Source organism: Dromaius novaehollandiae, chromosome 1, assembly GCF_036370855.1.
Source record: "Dromaius novaehollandiae isolate bDroNov1 chromosome 1, bDroNov1.hap1, whole genome shotgun sequence".
NCBI classification, from domain to species: Eukaryota; Metazoa; Chordata; class Aves; order Casuariiformes; family Dromaiidae; genus Dromaius; species Dromaius novaehollandiae.
Genome location: NC_088098.1, coordinates 153,163,909 through 153,184,210, shown reverse-complemented (window position 1 = coordinate 153,184,210; position 20,302 = coordinate 153,163,909). Strand labels below are relative to the sequence as shown.

Sequence of the window (20,302 nt, the reverse complement as noted above, 5' to 3'; positions counted from 1 at the left end):
GAAGGCAATTTAGGAAGTAGCAAACGTCTTTTATTCACACTCCCTCTTGGATTAACTACAGCATTTGGAAATTTTACTGCCCTCAGCCTTCTGCCTTGCCTTTCTGCTGAAAGTCACTGCTTCCCCAGCAGAGCAGGCCAGCAGAACAGGGAACTGTGAGTCCATTCTGTGACTGCAACCCGGTGCATCAGCAAGCTTGGATTTCAGTGTTTTTAACATAAATACTGCTGTTCTTACGCACGTGATAACTTCCAGCAACAGAGAAGAAGTGGACCTGTGAGAGCAGTAACCTCTTCAACTGCACAGCTAAACTCAGCAAGAACTGTAAACAGAGCTCCTGTATGAGATGGGGTGCCTGGGAGCACATGGAAGAGATCATAGAGCAGTTTAGGATACTCTGATTTTAAGCATTCTGCAGGAGTGTAGATTTTAGACACACTATGCCTTCAGTTTAGTTAAAAAAAAAAAAAAAAAGGCACAAAGCGGAATGGCATAAAAACCATTTCCTTCATAATTACCAGCAAAACTACTTAGAATGTATAAAAACTAATGAAGAAGGAGCTTAACCAGGAAAAGGACTGTAACAGAGCAACTGCGGCATAATTGATTAATTCATCTCATTAAGATTAGGGGGGTTTTCATGTGACAATTTTCAGCTCAGTATCCAAAGATTCCCCAGTGAAAACCAAGTTGGCGGACAGTAAAAGCTTAGTGTGAGGGTTTTAGGCTGTACTCAGAGGCTAGCCACTTTCTAGCAGGGAGAGTGCTTGGTGGACAAACCCCCTCCCACCACAGCTACAGAGACCACTTCCTTCTTTATTCATCATTAAATGCAATCTTTGTGTCAATCACAGTAATTGCATTCACAGAGAGAAAATACTAAAAATACGTGAAATATGTTTCTAGCTTCCCTTTTAATGGGATTTAGCAGCTGGAAGCAAGGTGAAAGAGCACCCCATGACCCCTCAGCTCTCTGCATGTTACAATCTAGCACTTTCTAGACCATCACCGATCTATAGTCCAGGACACAGAAATTTATGTTCTGAAATGAATATTCAGTATTACTTATTTTTTAATTGCAGTTCTTTAAGAGAAAATACTTATTAAAATCACAGATTGATCTCAGCAGAGCCAAGCAAGGTAGCACCAGCTCTCTCAGAAGACAAAGCAACAAGTAGAAAGGCATAAATACTAGGTTTTGTTTCACCTGAAGTAGAGTTGCATCTGTAATCATTTTGGAGGCTGACAACTTTTCCCAGCAACAACTATTTACTTCCTGGAACTTGGAAATGCTTTCTAAGGCATTTTCTCTTTTCGCATTAGCAATACAGTTCAGTGAATAGCGTTTGAAGCGCTAATACGATGAAAACTCATTTTCTGAAACATATAAACTCTAAAATGCAAGACTATCTTTATTGTACTGAACTGAGACATAGCAGATACCACGGTTACCAGCTCTCCAGTACTACAGGGAATCTGCCATGTAACTTGAAACCTGTGACTGCAGCAAAGCCCCAGGTTCTCACGGGGGGATCCAAAACCCACCAGGCTACAGAGAAAAGCTTCATTGCACCTAAGCACATGAGCCAAGAAGGAAAGATGATTCTTTTGTAAGTAATCATGGGACTTGCCCTACGTGCTGTGGCAATACCTCTCCTAGACTGTAGTGAGTATGCCCAGACCCAGCGCAGATGGGGTGATGCCCATGCACCAGTCAACTGCAGGGCTCCACAGCTGGATCCACAGTTGGACAGAGTTCATCTCAAGCCACCAGCCATCATGGGAGAGGGCCAGGCCAGAAGATCTCCTTATTCACTGTGCACATGTTTTATAACCATCACATCCAACAAGGGCAAGTCAACTGTTCCATCCAACCGTATTTTGCTTCTAAAAGAAAGGGTAATGCCCCTTTGAACAAGTGCCAAAAGACTAATTTACTGAATCCAAATTCCCCTCAATATCAGAAGGAATATACTAGCTTGCATTTAAAAGCAATTCTTTTTTTTTTTTTTTAATAAAAATGTCCTATGTCCTTGTGGCTGAAGTCAAACACTCACAAAGGCCCCTGCTTTGCATGGTTCCGGGTTGGCTCACCAGTGCATTCTATAACGAGCTAGCTATCCTTCGCAAGCTGTGTTATTGAACCAAACAAAATTGTTTCCTTTTGTTTTTTAAAAGCTTCAAATTAGGATGATGATAGCCTAAAATATTTGACTGGATGCCACTGCGTTATAATTGAGTAGCAAAGTTATTGTCTTCAAATCCCTGGCCCCGAAGGTAGAGCACTTTGTTATCAAAACAGTGGTACAATTATAAGCCAACAAAAACAAAACAAAAGTAAAGTACCATTCTAAAGAGTGTGTTAAGAGTTACAGAAAACAATAACTTGAGAGTCAGATTCTGCTTCCATTTTCACTACTGCAAATCTAGGCTAAGTGCCTTATCTTTATTGCAATTGCTATAGATATAAAAAACCTTACATCAAGAAACCATAGTTGAAAGAGAACTCATGATGAAGTTTTAAAAGATGGCTGAGCTGAACCACCAGCTTATTGCCACTGAAAACAAGAGGTCAGTCTCCCCATCATCCTTGCACCATGCTTCCACCACGTTTATCTTGCCTGAGCTAATTCAACTCATTAATCCAGCATAAAGGTAACTAAGGAAAGCTTTTTTTTTTCCTGAAAGGGGAATAGTTTTCCACTAGGTTAGTGAGTTCATTCAGCTCACTGAAAATGAATGTAAAATTAAGGCCACAGCTGATGCAAGGAAGAATTAAAGCAACATATTCCTCTGGTAAAGTGGAAAAATGGTTACTCACTGCCTGGCAGTATTTAACACCAAAACAGCTCTACTAAGGTTCAGTAGAAACACATGGAGCAGAGCAAAAACTGTCTCAACTCAATAATCCATCTTGGTTACCATGGAAAAGTTATGAATATAGACACAGTCAGGGCTTGTCCAAGTTAGAAATGAGTAATCTGGTATCCACCACCCCCTTTTAACTGGACAAGCATCAAATATGAGCCTATTCATTTTATTATTTCTTTAAATTTATCACAATATAGGAACAGAATATTATTTGAATATTCCCAAATTATTAGTTTTTTAGACACAGACTTTTTATTATTTCAGGATAGAAATTTCCAAGCCCTGGATTTCCTGGACTTCCAGGCCCTGAATTTAAGCAAGAATAATGAGTTGAATCTGTATTGCCTATAGTTTAAAAATAAAGTAATTAAAAAAAAGAAAGTAATCAGGTCTTCCAAGAATGTTGAGCTTGTATTATTGTATTAAAATTTCTGATATTGAAAACAGTATGTCTGAACCTTTATTTTTTTTCTGCCACGTAGTTACAGAACACATAGGTTTGACGCTTTCAAGTTTTCCTTTGCCCTTATAAACTGAAGAAATTTTCTTTTGAAGTGTTTTCACTTGATGCCACCAGCAGGAACTTAAAGGGAAAAAAAAAAAAGAAATACCACAGAAGTCCTAATAAAACTGTAATAATGAAAAGCTTTGTTCCTTTCCAACACTCACGTTTGAATCTCATTGCTAACCTCACTGGAGTCAGCTTAATTTCCCTATGTTTTATATGTGTTTATAAAATAAACTGTACGGTTTAGTTAGAAGGGGCACAGCATCTATTAATACACTTTAACTTACATGCATTTAAAAAACAAAGCAGCACAAAAGAAGTATTAAAAAAAACAGTAGCCATGCAGCAACAACTAGAGGTTACCAAGGCAGAGTACGACATGGTAGTTTATTTAAACCTGCAGTTTAAACTCTTATATGTCCCCCCAGTATTAAAATGTTTTTATCCTTCCATGCTATGAAGGAGGGAAATGCTACCATTTCCACTGTAAATGGGAGCAGCTCTGGCGTAGGGATTACTGTCGCATTAGTCCGAGGGGTCACATTTGCACCTGACCAAACTCACCATTCATACATGCTTCTTAGGGATTGGTTTACATTTTGGAACAAGCCAGGTAGTTTGCCAAGCAAAGAAGTTCAGGTATAGAGGAATTCCAGCTCTGCTGTTACAGATGACAAAGATTCAGCCAGTTCCAGCCACTTGATTCTGCAAGTTCAAGCACATTTATGTGAGACTGTATACAGATGATCACAGAGCTCAAGGTCCAGATTCACAAGTCGGTGAGGGTTCGGTGCTTAAATAGCATTTCTGAATGTCACTTCCTTGCCAACAAGAAGTCCAATTATTCTTTTGCTTTTCTGTAGATGAACAATCAGTATCCGAACAAATATGTAAACCATGTGTTAGAGTTTGCTGGGCTGCAAGAAGATACTACATAACTTGTCACCCTACAGTACTGTTACAGCTCTCCACTTTCAAGCAAACTTTTGCTGGGACTTATCAAATGGTATCTATAAAACCATACTGATCTTACTCCCCTGTGACCTGTAGCAATTTCTTTCCCATGAGCAGAGAGTGGACTTGGTTGAGCAACGACAGGCCCACGTTAATGGTGTGATACGTAGCTGTGCACACAGCACAACAGGCAGGACCAGGGGTGTATTAGGTGCAGATGACACAATACATGGGCGCAGTTGAGACTGAGTCCCTAAGGGAAGGCAGGAGTAGAAGATTGGCTAGGTAGGGGAAGGTACCAGACACCAGGAGAAAAAATATCCCTGGAATGGGAAAGAAGGACCTGATAGGAGAGAAGAGCAGGTATTTGACTGCTATATTACCATGTCACAGGAGCAGATAATGAGAAAACTCCATGCCTGCTGTTGTTCCAGCCCACAAGCATTATTTCTAGCTAAAGGAGCCAAAGAAAAGTTAAATGAGGAAGGAAAACTGGAATGGAAAGTCCTAGTCACTTCTATATCCTGCATCATCCTTTGTTTCCTTACTAGCCAAATATAAACCAGATTTGTTTCTCTGTGGTATTTTCTTTTGAATCAGCATTTTTTTTAATTAAAGCAAATCTTGCCAAATTTGTAGGAAAATGTACAACCTCAAACACAAGGGTTATTCTCCCACTCCCCGCATATGATTACTGCCATTACAGGATATCACTTATATTTATATATATACATACATTCCCACCTCTAAGCAGTTTACCTGTCTGAAAAAAAGGGGGAATACTATAGAAACTGTAGGGAAGTATTTAAATAAAAAAAATACTGAAATCTTTCCTCCACTTAGACATCTGACATATACATACATTGTTAAAGGAACAGAACAAGAACATTCTTCGGTAAAAAGAGAGATGCAACTTGTGAATTACAGCTACATTTCTGCAGTGTTTTGCTGTAACATTTTTTGATGAGCCCTTTAAGAATCTGTTCAAGGGTATCCCAAGAACTGGCAAGAAGGATTTTTGTTCTTTCTTATCTATTTCTTTGATGCCTACAACGAACACAAAATTAATATTACATTCTCCATCAACCAGCAAATTTTGAGAGCCTCATTTCAATTTTAAAATGCAGTTTTCTTCATGAATTAAGTATAGCACCTAGTAATACAATCACCACAGTACGGCTGGATTTTAGTTTCAATAATACATTGATTAAACTCTGCCCTCAAGAGTTTCAGTTTTCAATATGACAAAGATTGCTTTGATTATTGCACGACTGCATTACCTATGTATTAGGGTCTAAGTACAATGGCCTGATTTGGAAGGCATTTGGAATTGTGCCTGTCATATAAAATCTATACACATATGCACAAATTAAAGCCCATTGAGCTGAATTCCCTGGTGCCTTTCTGGAGCTCAGCTGGCATAGCTGCCCTGAAAATTGGTCCCATTATCAGAAGCCAGACAATCACGTCTTCCCACTGCCTTTCCCTCCCCCTACAGTTGTCCTTCTTGGGTCTGCTTGCTACACCTTCTGTGGTCTGCCAGCACTTTGTTGCAGGCAGTGCGGCCTTTGAATTGATCCTGCTGATTTGCTAACACTGTCAGAAACAGAAGTTGGGATTTGCTGAACAGGACATTATTGACAATTAGTTTAATTTGGTTTCCCCACCTCTGCTGGGCCTCCATGCAACTGAAGTGTGCACAGCAAACCTGGCTGCATTCTTCTAACTGTCCATGTAACACAGGCTTCACCTCATGTCTAGACTCCTTTCTAGGTTTTAACATGAAGCTTAGCACAAGTTAGAATATATACTAACAGGTTAAAGTGCAGAAAAGCATGCTCTTAACTGAGCATAGGTCAGATGTCCCTGAGGACACTGGTGCGTGGATTTAGGGCCAGCAGGTAGGGGCATCTACATAGCAAACTGGGTGCAGCTGTAGCTTGGATACATTTACATAAACACGTGCAAAAACCCACTAGGAAAGACAAGCAAACAGGGTGTAAGCCCTCAGGAAATGATGGCTACCCACTAGTCAGAGGCCCTGCAGCTTTGCTAGTTTATGTCTTTTGCAACTGTTCCACCTTTTTGCTAAGCTTCTTACAGTCTTGAAAGCAAGCTTCCACGTCAACTTACAGTTCAGATTACTTCATCTTTGCTGTTTCTTTGAGATAGTTAGTCTTGGTTAACTGATTTGAGTTAAAGCTCAGTCCTCTTAAAAATATGCAAGCTGGCAGACCTCTTAACTGGTTCAACTTCCCTGTGGGTGCAGGTATACATGGAGTCATCTGTCCACCTGATTGTTTATGTTAGTCAGGAAACATCCATTGAAGTGAGCCTTACCTCAGCTGTGAAAAATCAAAGCCATTTTTGCAAACCCTTGAAGGCATCAGGTAAAATAGAATAAAACACAGATCGAATTATAATGCCAGTCACGAAAAATCTATGAAAGTCTGCACATCCTCGGATATGGCTAAGCAAACCCTTTCTGGAAAAAAAATCTTTGCTGGAAAACATCAGACAAACAAAATTCCAGCAAATGAGTGCAAGTGCATGGAGCCAGTCTGAACTTGAACCAAGACTGATTTCAAGTACATTAGAGATCTTAATTGAATATTTTGCACAACTCGTTTCAGGCTTTCATTTTATGAGCTAAAGGCAAGAGCCTATTTCTTTTATGCTGAGTACAACTAATAACAGCTGTAAAATGGTGCTGGCTGCCTGACAGGGCATAATACTTTTATCCTCTGACCTTTCTGAGGAAAGGAGCAAGGTTGGCATAGATGCACATTTGCACATTTTTTTCCATAGTATAAGATATTAATCCTGATGCAACTAATTATTACACCATAAACACAATCTTATTTTGATGACCATCATTTCTCAGAATGATAAACACCTTCTGCTACTGATTTTGGAAACATGAACACTTTTTAAAAAAACTTGCTCATAATTGGGTATTTTTTATAAGAATTTTGCTTTGCATCTTATGTTACCTCCAATATTAGAGGTAGATATTAGAGTTAGAAATATTTGGTCTGTAAATCCTACACAGTGAATGTTCTCACTACAATATACAGGGCCCACATATAAAACCTGCATGGAAGTCAGGAAAAAAATCTCAAATTTGAGAGATTAAAATTAGGTGGCCCAATAAAATACCCTGTTTTCAAAAGCACCCAGCACTTTCAGAGGGAAAGCAAAACATACAAACAAAAAAGATCAAGCCTTCTTTTCTTGGCTGTCTAAATATGGCTCTGTATGTTAATTAGATAATCAAATTTGAATTAAGAAGTTTGCCTCCATTTTAATAACATTCTTTTCCAATTTTCACCTGACCACACAGTAATAGCAAGAAGTTCAAGCCACTGAAATCAAAGGGTAGGCTAATTGCATTAGGTTAAAGCATACAAAAGGCTTGACTTTACAAGCCCTTCACATAGGAAACTGCCATTGACTGCAGGATCAGGGCCTTAAGGGGGAAGAAGCAGTCACATGGAGACCCAAGACCCTCACAGTTCTTTCAGTTCTTTTCTTTATGCTCAAAGAGCGAGGTTGCCATCTGGCACCAGCTTGCTTGCAGCAGCTGCACAAAATAAACTCCAGCAAACACATGGGGACAGGTGTGATTAACAGTTAGTTGGGGCCGGGGGGGAATACTGCATTTTAATTTATCAAACAAAAGCTTATGGGGACTGTGCACCTCAGAGCGCATGTCATGTCCCACCTTTTCAGCCCTAGAATTGACTCTTCAACCTTAGTGGTCTGCAGAGAGCCTCATCCAAGCCACTGCTTTCAAGCATATTTTCGGCTAAACTTTAAAACTAAAATGAAACTATTTCCCTTAAAGTAAGACTATTCTGGTCAACAGAAGAAAGAAAAAATACACACGCACACACACACACATACACACATATATATAAAGATATATATATCCTTTGATAACTTCAGTGAAGTGTTTTGGATTTTTCTAATTTACTTCAACTTATTAGTACTTTAAAAGTCATTCCCTACTCCCCCTCCTCAACTACACATACAAATAAGCACTTTCTTTGACTGGAAATACAATTTGGCTCAATCATGAAAATGAAAAAATAAACGTATTTGCACAGAGGAAAGCAACAAGCAGTTCACGAATTGGAATAGGTATTTTAATGGCCTTAGAAAGACTGGGAAATCACTAACTACAGTCATATTGTCCACAAAAGTGACTGGGATCTTTGTAGAACTCCATGTTTCTCAGAATAGGTATGGAGCAAGTCTCATGAACAACAGAAGAAGTACTTTTCTCTTTATACCACAGAAATACATTCTTTCTAGTTTCCAGATGAGGAACTTCTATCCCATGGAAGTGAAATGCAAGTCTTTTAAAGCCCTGCTACTGTGACTCACTTGCACAGTATGACCCTGTTAATTCGACTGTGGCAAAATATGTGAAGTTCTAGGAAGTGGTTTTCAAATCTTCCATTTCTGCAAAGCTAAACAAGTGCACTTAGTTGAGTCTGTTAAGACGGAGAGCCCAGAAACCAGAGTGAGTTCATTCAGAAGAGAGTACAGGGCTGTTTAGATTCTAGAGATCAGGATACAAAGATTAAAAAAAAAAACCTGCCCTATGTGCATGGTTTTGTGTTTAAAGAAGCCTACCAACTCTATCCCTTTGGACTGAAGAGCACCATTTTTAGTTGTAATCTATCACCCTACTGCTTTTAGGATTAGACTGCCACAATAGCACAGATGCAGAAATCAGGTAACGGTCACTGCATGTGCAGAGCAACCTCACTCCATATGCACAATGAAACCACAGTTCCAGGCACATCAGACTGTCTTCACATGTAGTAGGTCTGACACATTTTGGACACTCAGAGTTACTGTGCTTACTCAGAACAAATGCACGTCCTTTAGCAGTAAGCCTGCAGTAGCCCAAACACATCAGACCTAATGCCCATCTAAAATCGACATCACAAGTGCAGTAAGTCTCCCTACCAGACTTCTACCAAGACTGCTGAACAGAACATAAGCAAGTCTGTTAGGTGGGTCTGTGTCCTGGGTGAATAATTTAAGCTGCCCAAACAAAATGCAGCCAAGGGTGCTGTAGGTCAGGTTCTGCCTCATGGCAATGAATACAAAAAAATTAGGCATCTCTGATCAGGTCCTGCTTCCCAGACCCTTGGGCCAGGTTGTGATGATCCAAATGCAGGAAAGAGTAATTTACAATTTGGTTCTATGAGTCGCTTAAAGCTCAGTGAGATCTCCTGTTCCCAACCCCAGTCCTGTCCCATCCCCTGCTGCGAGGCCGGAGGAGAGAAAAGGCAAGAACAGCATGCAGAAACTGGTGGAATGGCAGCAGGGAGTTTTCCTCCTCCAGGGGAATTCCTTACTGGCCATTTACAGGCACAGTCCAATCCCCTGCATCAACTAAATAATGAAATCTGATAAACTAGAGAAAGCTGGTGATGAGAGACAGAACATACGTTTCACCTGGGACCTCTCTACAAGTCTCCTCTCAACTGCACAGGTCCTCCCCTTCAGCCATAGCCTCCTGGTTAAGATCTCCAAGCAGGTTTTGAACAAGGTCCAGAGAGAAATGAACATTTGTACATGCCATGAGATCTGTTGAATGAAGTCCAGTCAAGAAGTTAACAGGTGTTGGCTTTGTCAGAACCAGCGGGAGGTAGAAGGCATGCTAAAAGTGGATCAGTTAACAAAGATCACAAAGTGTATAACAGTAACACACGGCAAGGCTGGTTTGCTGTGCTACCAAAAGAATGCTTTAATCTAGAGGACAGAACAATCAATCCAGCAGTTATAAAAAAATGGACCTCTCAAGACCCATGCCAAGCCAACGGAAATGCCACCTATATTCCTACTATTAGCACCAAGATAACTGATCACATTTCATCACGAAGAAACATGTTGCTATAGCCTGAGGCAGACAGACTCTACTAAGGAACCAAATAGGAACAAATGAGATATTAAATCTGAACTTGATGAACAACATTCCAGTTCTTGCCATATTTTTTGGAGAGGCGTGTATCCGGAAGGTGGACTATTCTATGAAATTTCTTTTCCCATGAATTTTATTGTAGCACGGTGCAACCTAATATACCACAAATACATTAGGAAGGGAAGTTCACTGAGTATTTACAGCGTGTCACAAAATGTATAACCCCTGCCACCTTCTTTTGGAAGAAAAGTCTCCCAGTGACAGAAGAGATTCACAAGACCAGAAAGAGGATTTATATCTCTGGCCTTTGAAGATCAGCTAAGGTGGTCTAGGTTAATCTACCGGGGAACACATCCCAGAGTCTCTCTGACTTGTATTCATTTATTTTGGGAGAAAGGGACAAGCATTCATGCACATATCTCCTTGCAAGTACTGGGAGCAAGAGTAAGTTGAGAAATACCACAGGCAGAAGTGAAATGAACATTACTGAAAGTGTGCTAGTACAAGGCTTATGAGACTTACTTTGAGAAGAGAAGTTGTATAAGTACATGGTATGTAGTCTCAGTCCGGGTAAAATTTCATCTGTAGTAAAAGTTGTTTTGTAATCAACACAAACAGTGAGGTATGCTGACATTTTCTTCACCAGCTCACAGCTAGACCTGAATAAAACAACCTAAATCATTCCTACAATAAAGGCAGCCAGTCATCATAGCTACAATACCAATGTCACTTTGCTGTTTTCTAAAAAGCAGTAAAAAAATATCCTCACGCTCTCTGAATGCAGTGAATTAAATTGCAAAGGGATTACACACTACTAGCATTTCTAGGGCCAAAATCATTACACATACCTTCATTCACTTTACAAGAGCCCTGAGAAACACTCTTCCACCTCTTCCCTATCCATGTAGAAAGCTGAGTATATTTCTCCCTCCTCCTTCTAATGTTTATTTCTCTCACGAATACTACTGTTTTCCTGTCTGAAGATAAATTATTCATAATGTCACCAGGCACAATTTTGAGTACAGATGAGTTAGGGTCCTATAAACTGTAGATCAACCAGATTTTTCCTCTACAGACATTCATGAATGTGCTTCAAGCTGTGACTGTCTCTCATTTCCGGTATCTAGCATCCAATGATTACAGTTCTGCCCACTGATGCCAAAAACATTCCCTAAGATATTTGCATTATTTGGACATAGCCTATAAAAAATAATACATCCAAGCTGAAAGACAAATACTATTAACTGTGTGGCCACACAACCTTGACCAGCAAACAAAATGAAGGCATCAGAGCAAAGTCTTGCTAGAACTGGTTTGTCACAGTTTCAGCTTTCCTCAAAACAGTCATAGACCACAAACACTTTGCGACAGGGCTCCATTTTTTCCTGTTTATTTCCTTTTCAGTATCAGTTTAAAAACCTCTACAAAAAAAGAAAAAAGAAAAAAGGTCAGTTCTTCAGTACTCAGGGTTGCAAAACACCAGGATTATTTGAAGCTTCCCATACCAGCAAGAACACACTGCTGTTCTTTCATCCTCCCTGAAGCTGAACAGCAACAGAGCAGAAAGGAGGAAAACTATCACTTAGGAGCCACTCATCTGACATGTGCAGCAAGCACGTATTCTTGCACTTTGTAAGCGGACCTGTCAAGTCTCATGCTTCATGCATGAAAATCAAGTCATTTGACCTCAATCTCTCACAGCAGTACCAGCAACTCACCTACTCCAGACCAGCGGTCCTGGCTCAGAAAAGAGGTGCTCATACCGCAAAGCGCCTCCCTAGAACTCTCCTCCCTCCCATCCCCCCAATACACAAACAAAAAGGACCCATGCTGGAATAGACGCTTTCTAGGGTTGCAGCCTTCCCCTGCAGTACATCTTGATCACATAATTTGATATTGCTGAGGAAAGACATATGACCCAAAGAGGTGTGCCCTCACAGTGCAAGTCAGTGCCTGCAGCTTCACACACTGAACAAGATGAAAATATTAAAGGCCGTAGAAAGCTGTTATTTCCCATGCAGCTCAGGACAAAGCCTTGAGGCTGATGCAACTCTCATTTCTCACTTACGTAAGAACCAGCAGAGACTAATGAATTCTTCACAGATATTTTCAATTTGAAAATAATTTCTGGTAAAAAGCAAAATACCCAAGGAATGGGGCTCTGTCTACTTAGCCATCTGAACAGGAGCGGAAGATACCAGTTTTGTGAGAAGCTGAACCTCCTCAGACCCTGCTTACTAATGTGATTTTGTGGCACTCCACATACGGTGGCGTGGGTCTGGTTTGGTACCATGAACCTAGACCGAGATAGTGTATTTATCTCAGTTTGTTCATAATAAAAAGACTAAAAACTAAAAGATCATTGAACATTGTGACAAATGAGCATGAAAGATTGCAAAAAGAAGTTATGCCTCTGTAAAGATGGCTCACAAATTAGAAGATATATTTTTTCCTTGTTAAATCTTTGTATCTATTTTTTTAATCTTTCTTCCAGATAAAATAAAATAGCCAGAAAAATAAAATACAACCAGGTCTCAGAATAGTCAATATTATCAATACAAGGGATGTAGGTTTAGTGTGCAAATATGCTCTGTTCCAAGATTCATTTTAATCATGCTTTACAGTGACCCCTAGTGTCGTTTAGCAGCTTCCTTGCTTTCTGTTAGACGGGAGTTAAGTGAGAATATCAGCAAGGCAGACTGAAATGAATCTTCTTCTATGTTGAAAAGTAGCTGCAGGGATCCAAAGAAAGGCCACACAAGTCCAGCCCAGAGAGCTCCACTGTTCTGGTCCACCTCGGTTAGCCACTTTAGGCTTGAGTCTATTGTAAAGGTCCAGTTTCCATTGCGTGGCTGAGGACTGGAGCTATAGCTATTGTTATCTTACAGCTTATCAAAAACCCAAACCAGAAAAATCCCATCCACAACAACTTACACTGGCATATATTAGGGAAATCTAGATGACAAATTTGTTGATGGCATTTCATTTTAGCAATGCCTTGGTATAGAACCTCCTTCTGCAGTAGGACATACTGTTACAAATGTGATTAATACTTGATCTTATTATTCCTGTGTTTATATGCAAAATGTTATGGCATAATACCTATTTTGGGAATAGTCTGAGTCTACATTTGGGGATTTCAAGCAGTATTCAGTGCTGGCTAGCTATTTCTGATGAGAACCATCAAGGGCTATCAGAAAGGGAGACACTGGGCCATATCTAAAGAGTGGAGCAGGAGAGTGAAAGGCAAGGAGAGAGGAATGTGGGAATCAAGTACGGAGCGAAAGAGAAACTTCTAGATCCTGGGCAGGCTCATTGCTTTTAAAATATGCTTTTAATATAGTAATTTGTGTCCCAATTCTAAAATTCTAACCTAGCCTTTATTGCAACAAAATCTTACTAGAAAAATCTTACTAGATTTCATGTGTATAGTAATTTTAATCAACATTTGTAGACAATACTTACTTAACGCTTCTAAGAACTCTCATTTCTGGCTTCTGCCATTCAGTCCTCATTGGGGCAAATGCACTGGATATATCAAAACATAGCAGATGTACCCAATAGGTTACTGTAGGAAATCTGAAGTACTTCCCCATTGCTTTCCTCTTCTCTTTCACTTTTGCCTGTTTCAACAGTTCCTTTAAAAGTATTTGGTCAACATGGTATCTCACAATCATCAACTTTACACAGTTGTTGCAGAATGTATAAACTGGCTGTGTAAGTAAATGTACTTAGAGAGAAAAATTAAGTTAGAAAAGACCATGAACTTTATGACAACATTTTTTGCAGGGGTAGAAACAAGGGAATGGGTACAGCTCTCCAATCATTACAATAACCTTTGCAAAGCCAGATTAAACCCGATATAGCCATGACGTAATGTAAAGTGACTGGTTTGACTTGTACATAATCAGGTACTTCCATCTCCTCCCCCCAAAAAATGCAAACACAGCAAAACAAGTGAAACAAGTGGCTAATTAAGAGCCTGAACCTGTAAAGGGTGGAGCATAGCAGTGACTAATGACACCAGGGCAAGCAGATAAGGCCATATTTTACAGACACCAATGGCTATATTTGCCTCATCTTTGTCAGCCCAGTTTGAGTTCACTTGAGCTGAACTCTAAAAACTGAGCACATGTTTCAATATGTCACGCATTAAAAATAAGTAGCTCTCATTTTTATGGATTCTTCATTTGAAGAAAAGGACACAAGATCATAAATACTTTAAAAGTTAAGTCACTCCCTAAAAACAGAAGGTAAAACTTCTAGAAGTAGTGTTAAAAGAACTGCAAGAAAATGGACAAACCAAACAACCAAGCTGAACCTGATTAGCCAGGGGAAAGAAAAGCATTTTCATCACTGGAGCACTGATGTGAAATCTTGGCCCATTAACCTCAATAGGACCTAAATTTCATTATGGTTCTTGCTTTTTCAGAAGATATGCTGTGAAATAGCTATAATAGAAGGCTTCTTCCAGTTAGTGATCTTTGCTCAGAAATCCTCTACAAATGGTCTTATTACTGATGCTGCCATCAATCAAGTTCCCAAGTTTCTCTCTATGCTACAATGGCAGGTTTAGTCAATGTGGATAAGTAACACGTTCACTTTTTTTTGCAACAGAACACTAAAATTCATTCTTTCCTTTCTATATAGAAGTTTTAAAAATAGACCAATTTTACTGTGTATTGTACTTATGTACTTCTATATCAATTTGGATCAACAGAAATGTTAATGATATGAAACCTATGAAAAAAATCACTACCCAACACAAATCCTTTAATAATACAGGTATTAGACAGTGGAAAATCCACTACAAATGTCATCCTTCTTAAGGAGAAGAAAAAAAAAACCGCTACACACCAAAAATGGTATGCAATAATGGTTGTGAAATAAAAAAAGCATTCTAACTCTGCGGGTCACTATTGAAAGCTCAAATCACATACTAACCTTCCATGGTCATTTTCCAACTACACTAAGGATCATTTGCAAGTTTTCAGTGTTCCAAAAGACAGCAGAAATTGGCAAAATATCAATTAGCTGCCCTGAGACACAAATATTGTACAGTAATCAAAGTACTTTAACATTAGAGGACAGGAGAACATCCTTTAAATCAAAGTTTTGCAATCTCAACAGTTAATCTTCATCTAGCTAAAGGTGTTCTACAGAACGCCTCTTTGGTCAGATAATGAAATAGGGGTAAGATCTTTCTATTCTTACGGACTACTTACATTTGGTAAAAGTATCATAATTTTTACTCCCAAGAACTAGCACAAACAAAACAGCACAGATTGGAGCTGAAGATATTAACTTGCAATGAAACTTCCTTTCACTAACCTCCTTATTTCAAATCATAAACCACCACCCCTCAAGCCACCTATTTAACCTATGTAATCTTGACTGGGAGATTGAGTCAATGTTTGGCTACACTTCTGCTCCTCCTGATCAGGGATTTTATATATTGTTCAATATCAAAATAAATTGTAAAGAATTATTCAGATACACTGGGCTTCCTCCTCATACATAAGCTGAAGATCATCAGGTTCTGCTCTCAAGACTAATTTCCTTGTTACTTATAGTCAGGACTAATTGCCTCTTGTTAGTCAAAAGCTTCCCTGACTGATGTGATCTCACTTAGCCTCAGTGAGAATTAGCATCTTTGACAGAACGTGGTAGTATTTTTTTATTCACAAGAAGCAGAGATGTGCCTAAGTATTTGTCACATCCCAGCACTTTTAAATTGGCAGGTTTGCACTAAAACAAAGAAACCAAATACAGTCTGGAGCTTCAGTTTAACTGCTGCAGTATTCTGCACTGTCTCGAAGAGCAAGTTCACAGGGTCCCAGCTGAATGAACAAGAGTCGATAGTCACAAGAAAAGGCACGTTTGATTCTCACTCCCACACAAAACAAATGTCTAGGGATACAAAGTGAAGAGGGGATTCACACCATGAGCACAAATATGTCAAAATGCAAATGTGATTATGCAAAATGCCAAATGCACCTGCAAGAACAACCATCACGATGTATCTGATGCTTAGACAACATGTGAGTTTTTATCGACTTACCGTGGGAACTCATTGGGTTTTTTACTAAAAAAATTTCCACAAAGTAGAGAAGTGTTTCTCTGACATACATGCTGATTGATGCAAGGTTCTGTAAAAGGATTGCAGAATGATTAAAGCAGCTGTTTATTTTGTAGGGTGGGGAGGGGAAATCAAGCCCAGGCAAGCGATTCAAGGGATGAAGTTTATCATTTCAGTAAAAAGCTGATGATTAGTCAGAAATACTGTTTTCATCTTCTGAAATGAGATTGTCATCCATTTCAGCAGAACACCAAAACTTTACAAGAAAATGAAATCTACATATGTTGTTATCATAATGTCTTGGAAAACTTACAAGCTTCATGGCAACTGCAAGAAAATTAGTTAAAAGACAACCTTCAGAGGGTAATGATAGTGAAAACAATAAATGTGCAAAAAAAAAAAAAAAAAAAGAAAAAAGTAACTAATTCCAGAGATGTTACAAAATTGCTTTTCAAGGAAACCGGAAATTGAAGCATACATACTTACATTCATTTTAGATGTTTTCTTTTTTTGCATGCATGGAGTCTCACTTAGTCATTGATTCAATTTCTTCATGAAAACAAAGGATACAAATGCCAAGATATAATACTGTGGCGTAAGGAGGCTACATCCATCTGGCACAGTGACCTGAAAAAAGTATTTGTTTCTGCATAGGATTGTTTTAAACATTACGTCTCAATAACAGAATAATCAAGTCCCATATTTCTTTAAAATAAAATGCCATGTGATAAAGTCATGAGATAAAGTTTCCAGATTACTCACTACTTCACTGTCCCAAAATCTAGGGAGCAGACTTCCTAAATTAGACAAACCAACGCAGTGCTGTAATATGGAGCATGCACATTTCAAATAAATGTCAGTGTTTTGACTTAAAATGAAACATTAGACTGAAAACAACCAGAGAAACATCTCCAAACAAAACTATGCCCCAAGATTCCAAAGTCCTTAAAATACCACAGCGCGTATATGTTACCTTATATATGGTTTGCAGGCGTATTCTGGTTTGCTTTCTCCATTCTCTCTGCATCCAATAACCTGACTGTTTTCTACTCTGGTACTTGCATTGTATGGAATAGTAGCAGCTACCATTATGGTATGGGGAATAACTTTTTGTTCTACAAACTGATCTGCTGCAGCCCTGGGCATGAAAAGATATACACATAATCTGTCCTTCTATATGTTTTAGCTCTTGGTGACAGAAGGGTAGAGTTTTAATTCTTGGTAACAGAGGGGTAGAGGGGGAATATATTTTAAAAAGGCCAAGCAGCTAAGTCCCACTGTAGATCTCCACAGACTATAATGGAAAACAGATACCTAGCCAACACATAGATATGTACTTTGTAGACATGCAGGGCAGGATTCAACTCCTTAAACATAAGCATCTAGTGTCAGTTTAGGCATTACTGTGAATCTACCCAGCCTCCTGCACCCAGACCAGAAGGGCAAGACTAGTCCCAAGCGGTGTCCTAGATATCTACAGCAACTCAAATACTACTCAAACAGAACTACGCTTCTCCATTTAGAGGACTGAATCAAGCCCCCAGGATAGAATCTGCTAGATATTAAGACACACACATTTGAGTATCTATGACACAGGTGTTTAGACTTTCATTCTAGTCAGCTGAAATCTACTTAACACAACTAATGGAGTCCAGAGAGAAAGTGTGCCCTCCCCGAATGCAGACACCTATATTTAGTCAACTGAATTATTTTTAGTGCTCCAGCTGAATACCTCCAGGAAAAAGGCAAAACCTAGACTGATGGCAAAGCGAGCCAAGACCATCTGCCTTCCCAGCACATCTAGTTTGGCTCATTGCCTTTACTATTTTTGGACTAAGCCTCCTCTCTGGTAGCCTCTTCCATGTTACTTTGCATACTGGCCAACATAACCCATTCAGGTACTTCCCAGAAGAAATCTAAGGGATACAAGATTTAAAAGAAAATCTTAATGAATCAGAAACTAGGGCTAAGTCTTACTACCACACATACCTGTACAATCTTTTTAAACCTAAATAAAGAGAAGGCTCCACTAGTGCAGCTTTGTATTAAAAGTTGCCTTTTGCAGTGCAAATATTTAGTTTCCAGTATTAAAATTTATCCTCAAGACTTTATAATTTTCTTTCATTTCTTCATGCCTCTCACAATAAAATGTATTTTCTTCATTTCCTTAGAACAAGTTCCTTTCTGGTGGCTTCTGAGCAAGAAAGTTTAAACATCCTTAAGCTCATTCTTGACACTGATAACAGTGCTGGACTAATACTATATGCATGAAAGAGAGAAATCAGCTTGAGAGAGGACCCTCTTCTAAAATTAAAGTCTTGGAAAAGCTGGAACAAAATCTGATTTTGGTTATTCTGATACAATCAACAGGACTCACCAGAATCACTTTGGACTCGTATCACTACAGAAAAGCAAAACCTGCTGCTGAGAACAAGTATAAATCCCAAGATTCTTCGATTTAGAAAAAAAAGGCAATAGGTTTGTATCATTTAGATAACAATAGAAAGCAAAGTGTTCTACAAGCAGCAGACCCAACAGAGCCTGATTTCCTAAGGACTGCATGTAACCGTAAAGACTATCTGCCAAGCCCCAGCTTCCCTTCCTCCACAATAACTTCAGTCCCTGTCCTCCCATGTCCTTCAATACCCCGTCACATCCTCTGATCATGCTCCCAAACCATACACATGTTTACTGGCCTGCTGGCAAGTCAAACAAAGCAGATAGATATTTAGCTCTGGCTACAGCCTTCTGTGGAAGAAAGGAATATTCATCTAGGTCTCTCTAACCATGCTACTGACTTTCAGGGAACTTGTAGGAACTAATTTCGCTATTGGAGACCCCTGTCAAATGTGCTTGACAATGACCAACAGCATCAAAAGATGTTATGGAAGAAGATGCAGGAAGGACAGACAATGCAGTCTGTGTAAACTCAAATAAGAGAGAAAAAAAATAAATACACTCAGTTTAACTGTAGGCTGCTCTCTTGACAGCTTATGTAGTTCATGGTGGGCAATCAAATAATAGTTACAAGATCCAGATATAGAAAGTAATACCATGCTATTCAGACTAGAAGTAAAACAGATTATACCAATTCTATGTGAAAAGACATGAGTTTTGTAAGACAATTGAAGAACGCTGTTAGGATACATGACAAAAGGCAATTGCTTCACTTCCCATCCCTTTTCCATCTATGTGTACGCCATGGATGCTCCCAACCTGATCAAGACCATAGTATATTACATGGTGTCAAACAACTGAGTAAGGAGCAGTCTCTGAAACCTTGCCCAGAAAAAACAACACCTATTGTTGGAACATTTCAGGCAACCTCTACAATATATTCCTCTATTCTGAAGGCCTGACATATCGCCTTGCTCCAAATACGATACTTCTCAAGACAGAAACAAGGCAACCTTTCCAAGTAAAAAGAAAACCTTTGGTATACAAACCCAAAATGAATATAAACACTTAAACTGGATCAAGTTCACATGCACAAACATCAAACTGATTCAGAAACAAAAATCTAAAAGCAGCAACAGGAAGCTACATGCTAGTACCAGAATACTGTACTTAGAGATAAATTTAGAACAAAAGAGAGAGGAAAAAAAAAAGGTCCTCAATGCAGTTAAAATGCAATACAAAATTCCACAAAATAGGAAGGTTTTAATATGTGGAGTCCTACCCTTCCTTGCAAAATTTAAGATGTTAGTGTGCAGTATCTTGCGAAGCAGTTTGTTCTGACTCTGCGTACCTTCACACCTATTAGAAGTACTATTAGCAAAACACTAGGTGTATCAACACCACTTAGACATTAAAACAGTTTAGCACTTTAGTAGTACAGAATTTGAAAGAGAAACCTATATATCATTAGAAACTACTTAAAATACGATTTTCTCCCTGTTTACACCTAAAATCATTTTTTAAGGCCCAACCAGTTCACAGCCACGTGTGT

The 20,302-nt window shown here is 39.1% G+C and overlaps 1 protein-coding gene across 2 annotated transcripts in view; it reads right to left on the bottom strand.

Moving 5' to 3' along the window:
* RASA3 (RAS p21 protein activator 3) overlaps positions 1–20,302 on the bottom strand; it is a 185,479-nt gene that overhangs the window by 164,679 nt on the left and 498 nt on the right. The window contains exon 2 of one of the 2 annotated variants that reach the window (XM_026096948.2): positions 16,840–16,980. Coding sequence is in view for 1 of the 2 variants with exons in the window: in XM_026096945.1 (XP_025952730.1) it covers positions 10,797–10,908 (112 nt within the window). In the remaining variant the exon portion in view is untranslated. Of the gene's footprint in view, positions 1–10,796; positions 10,924–16,839; positions 16,981–20,302 lie in introns of those variants that run through there. The other variant, XM_026096945.1, reaches the window with a different exon arrangement.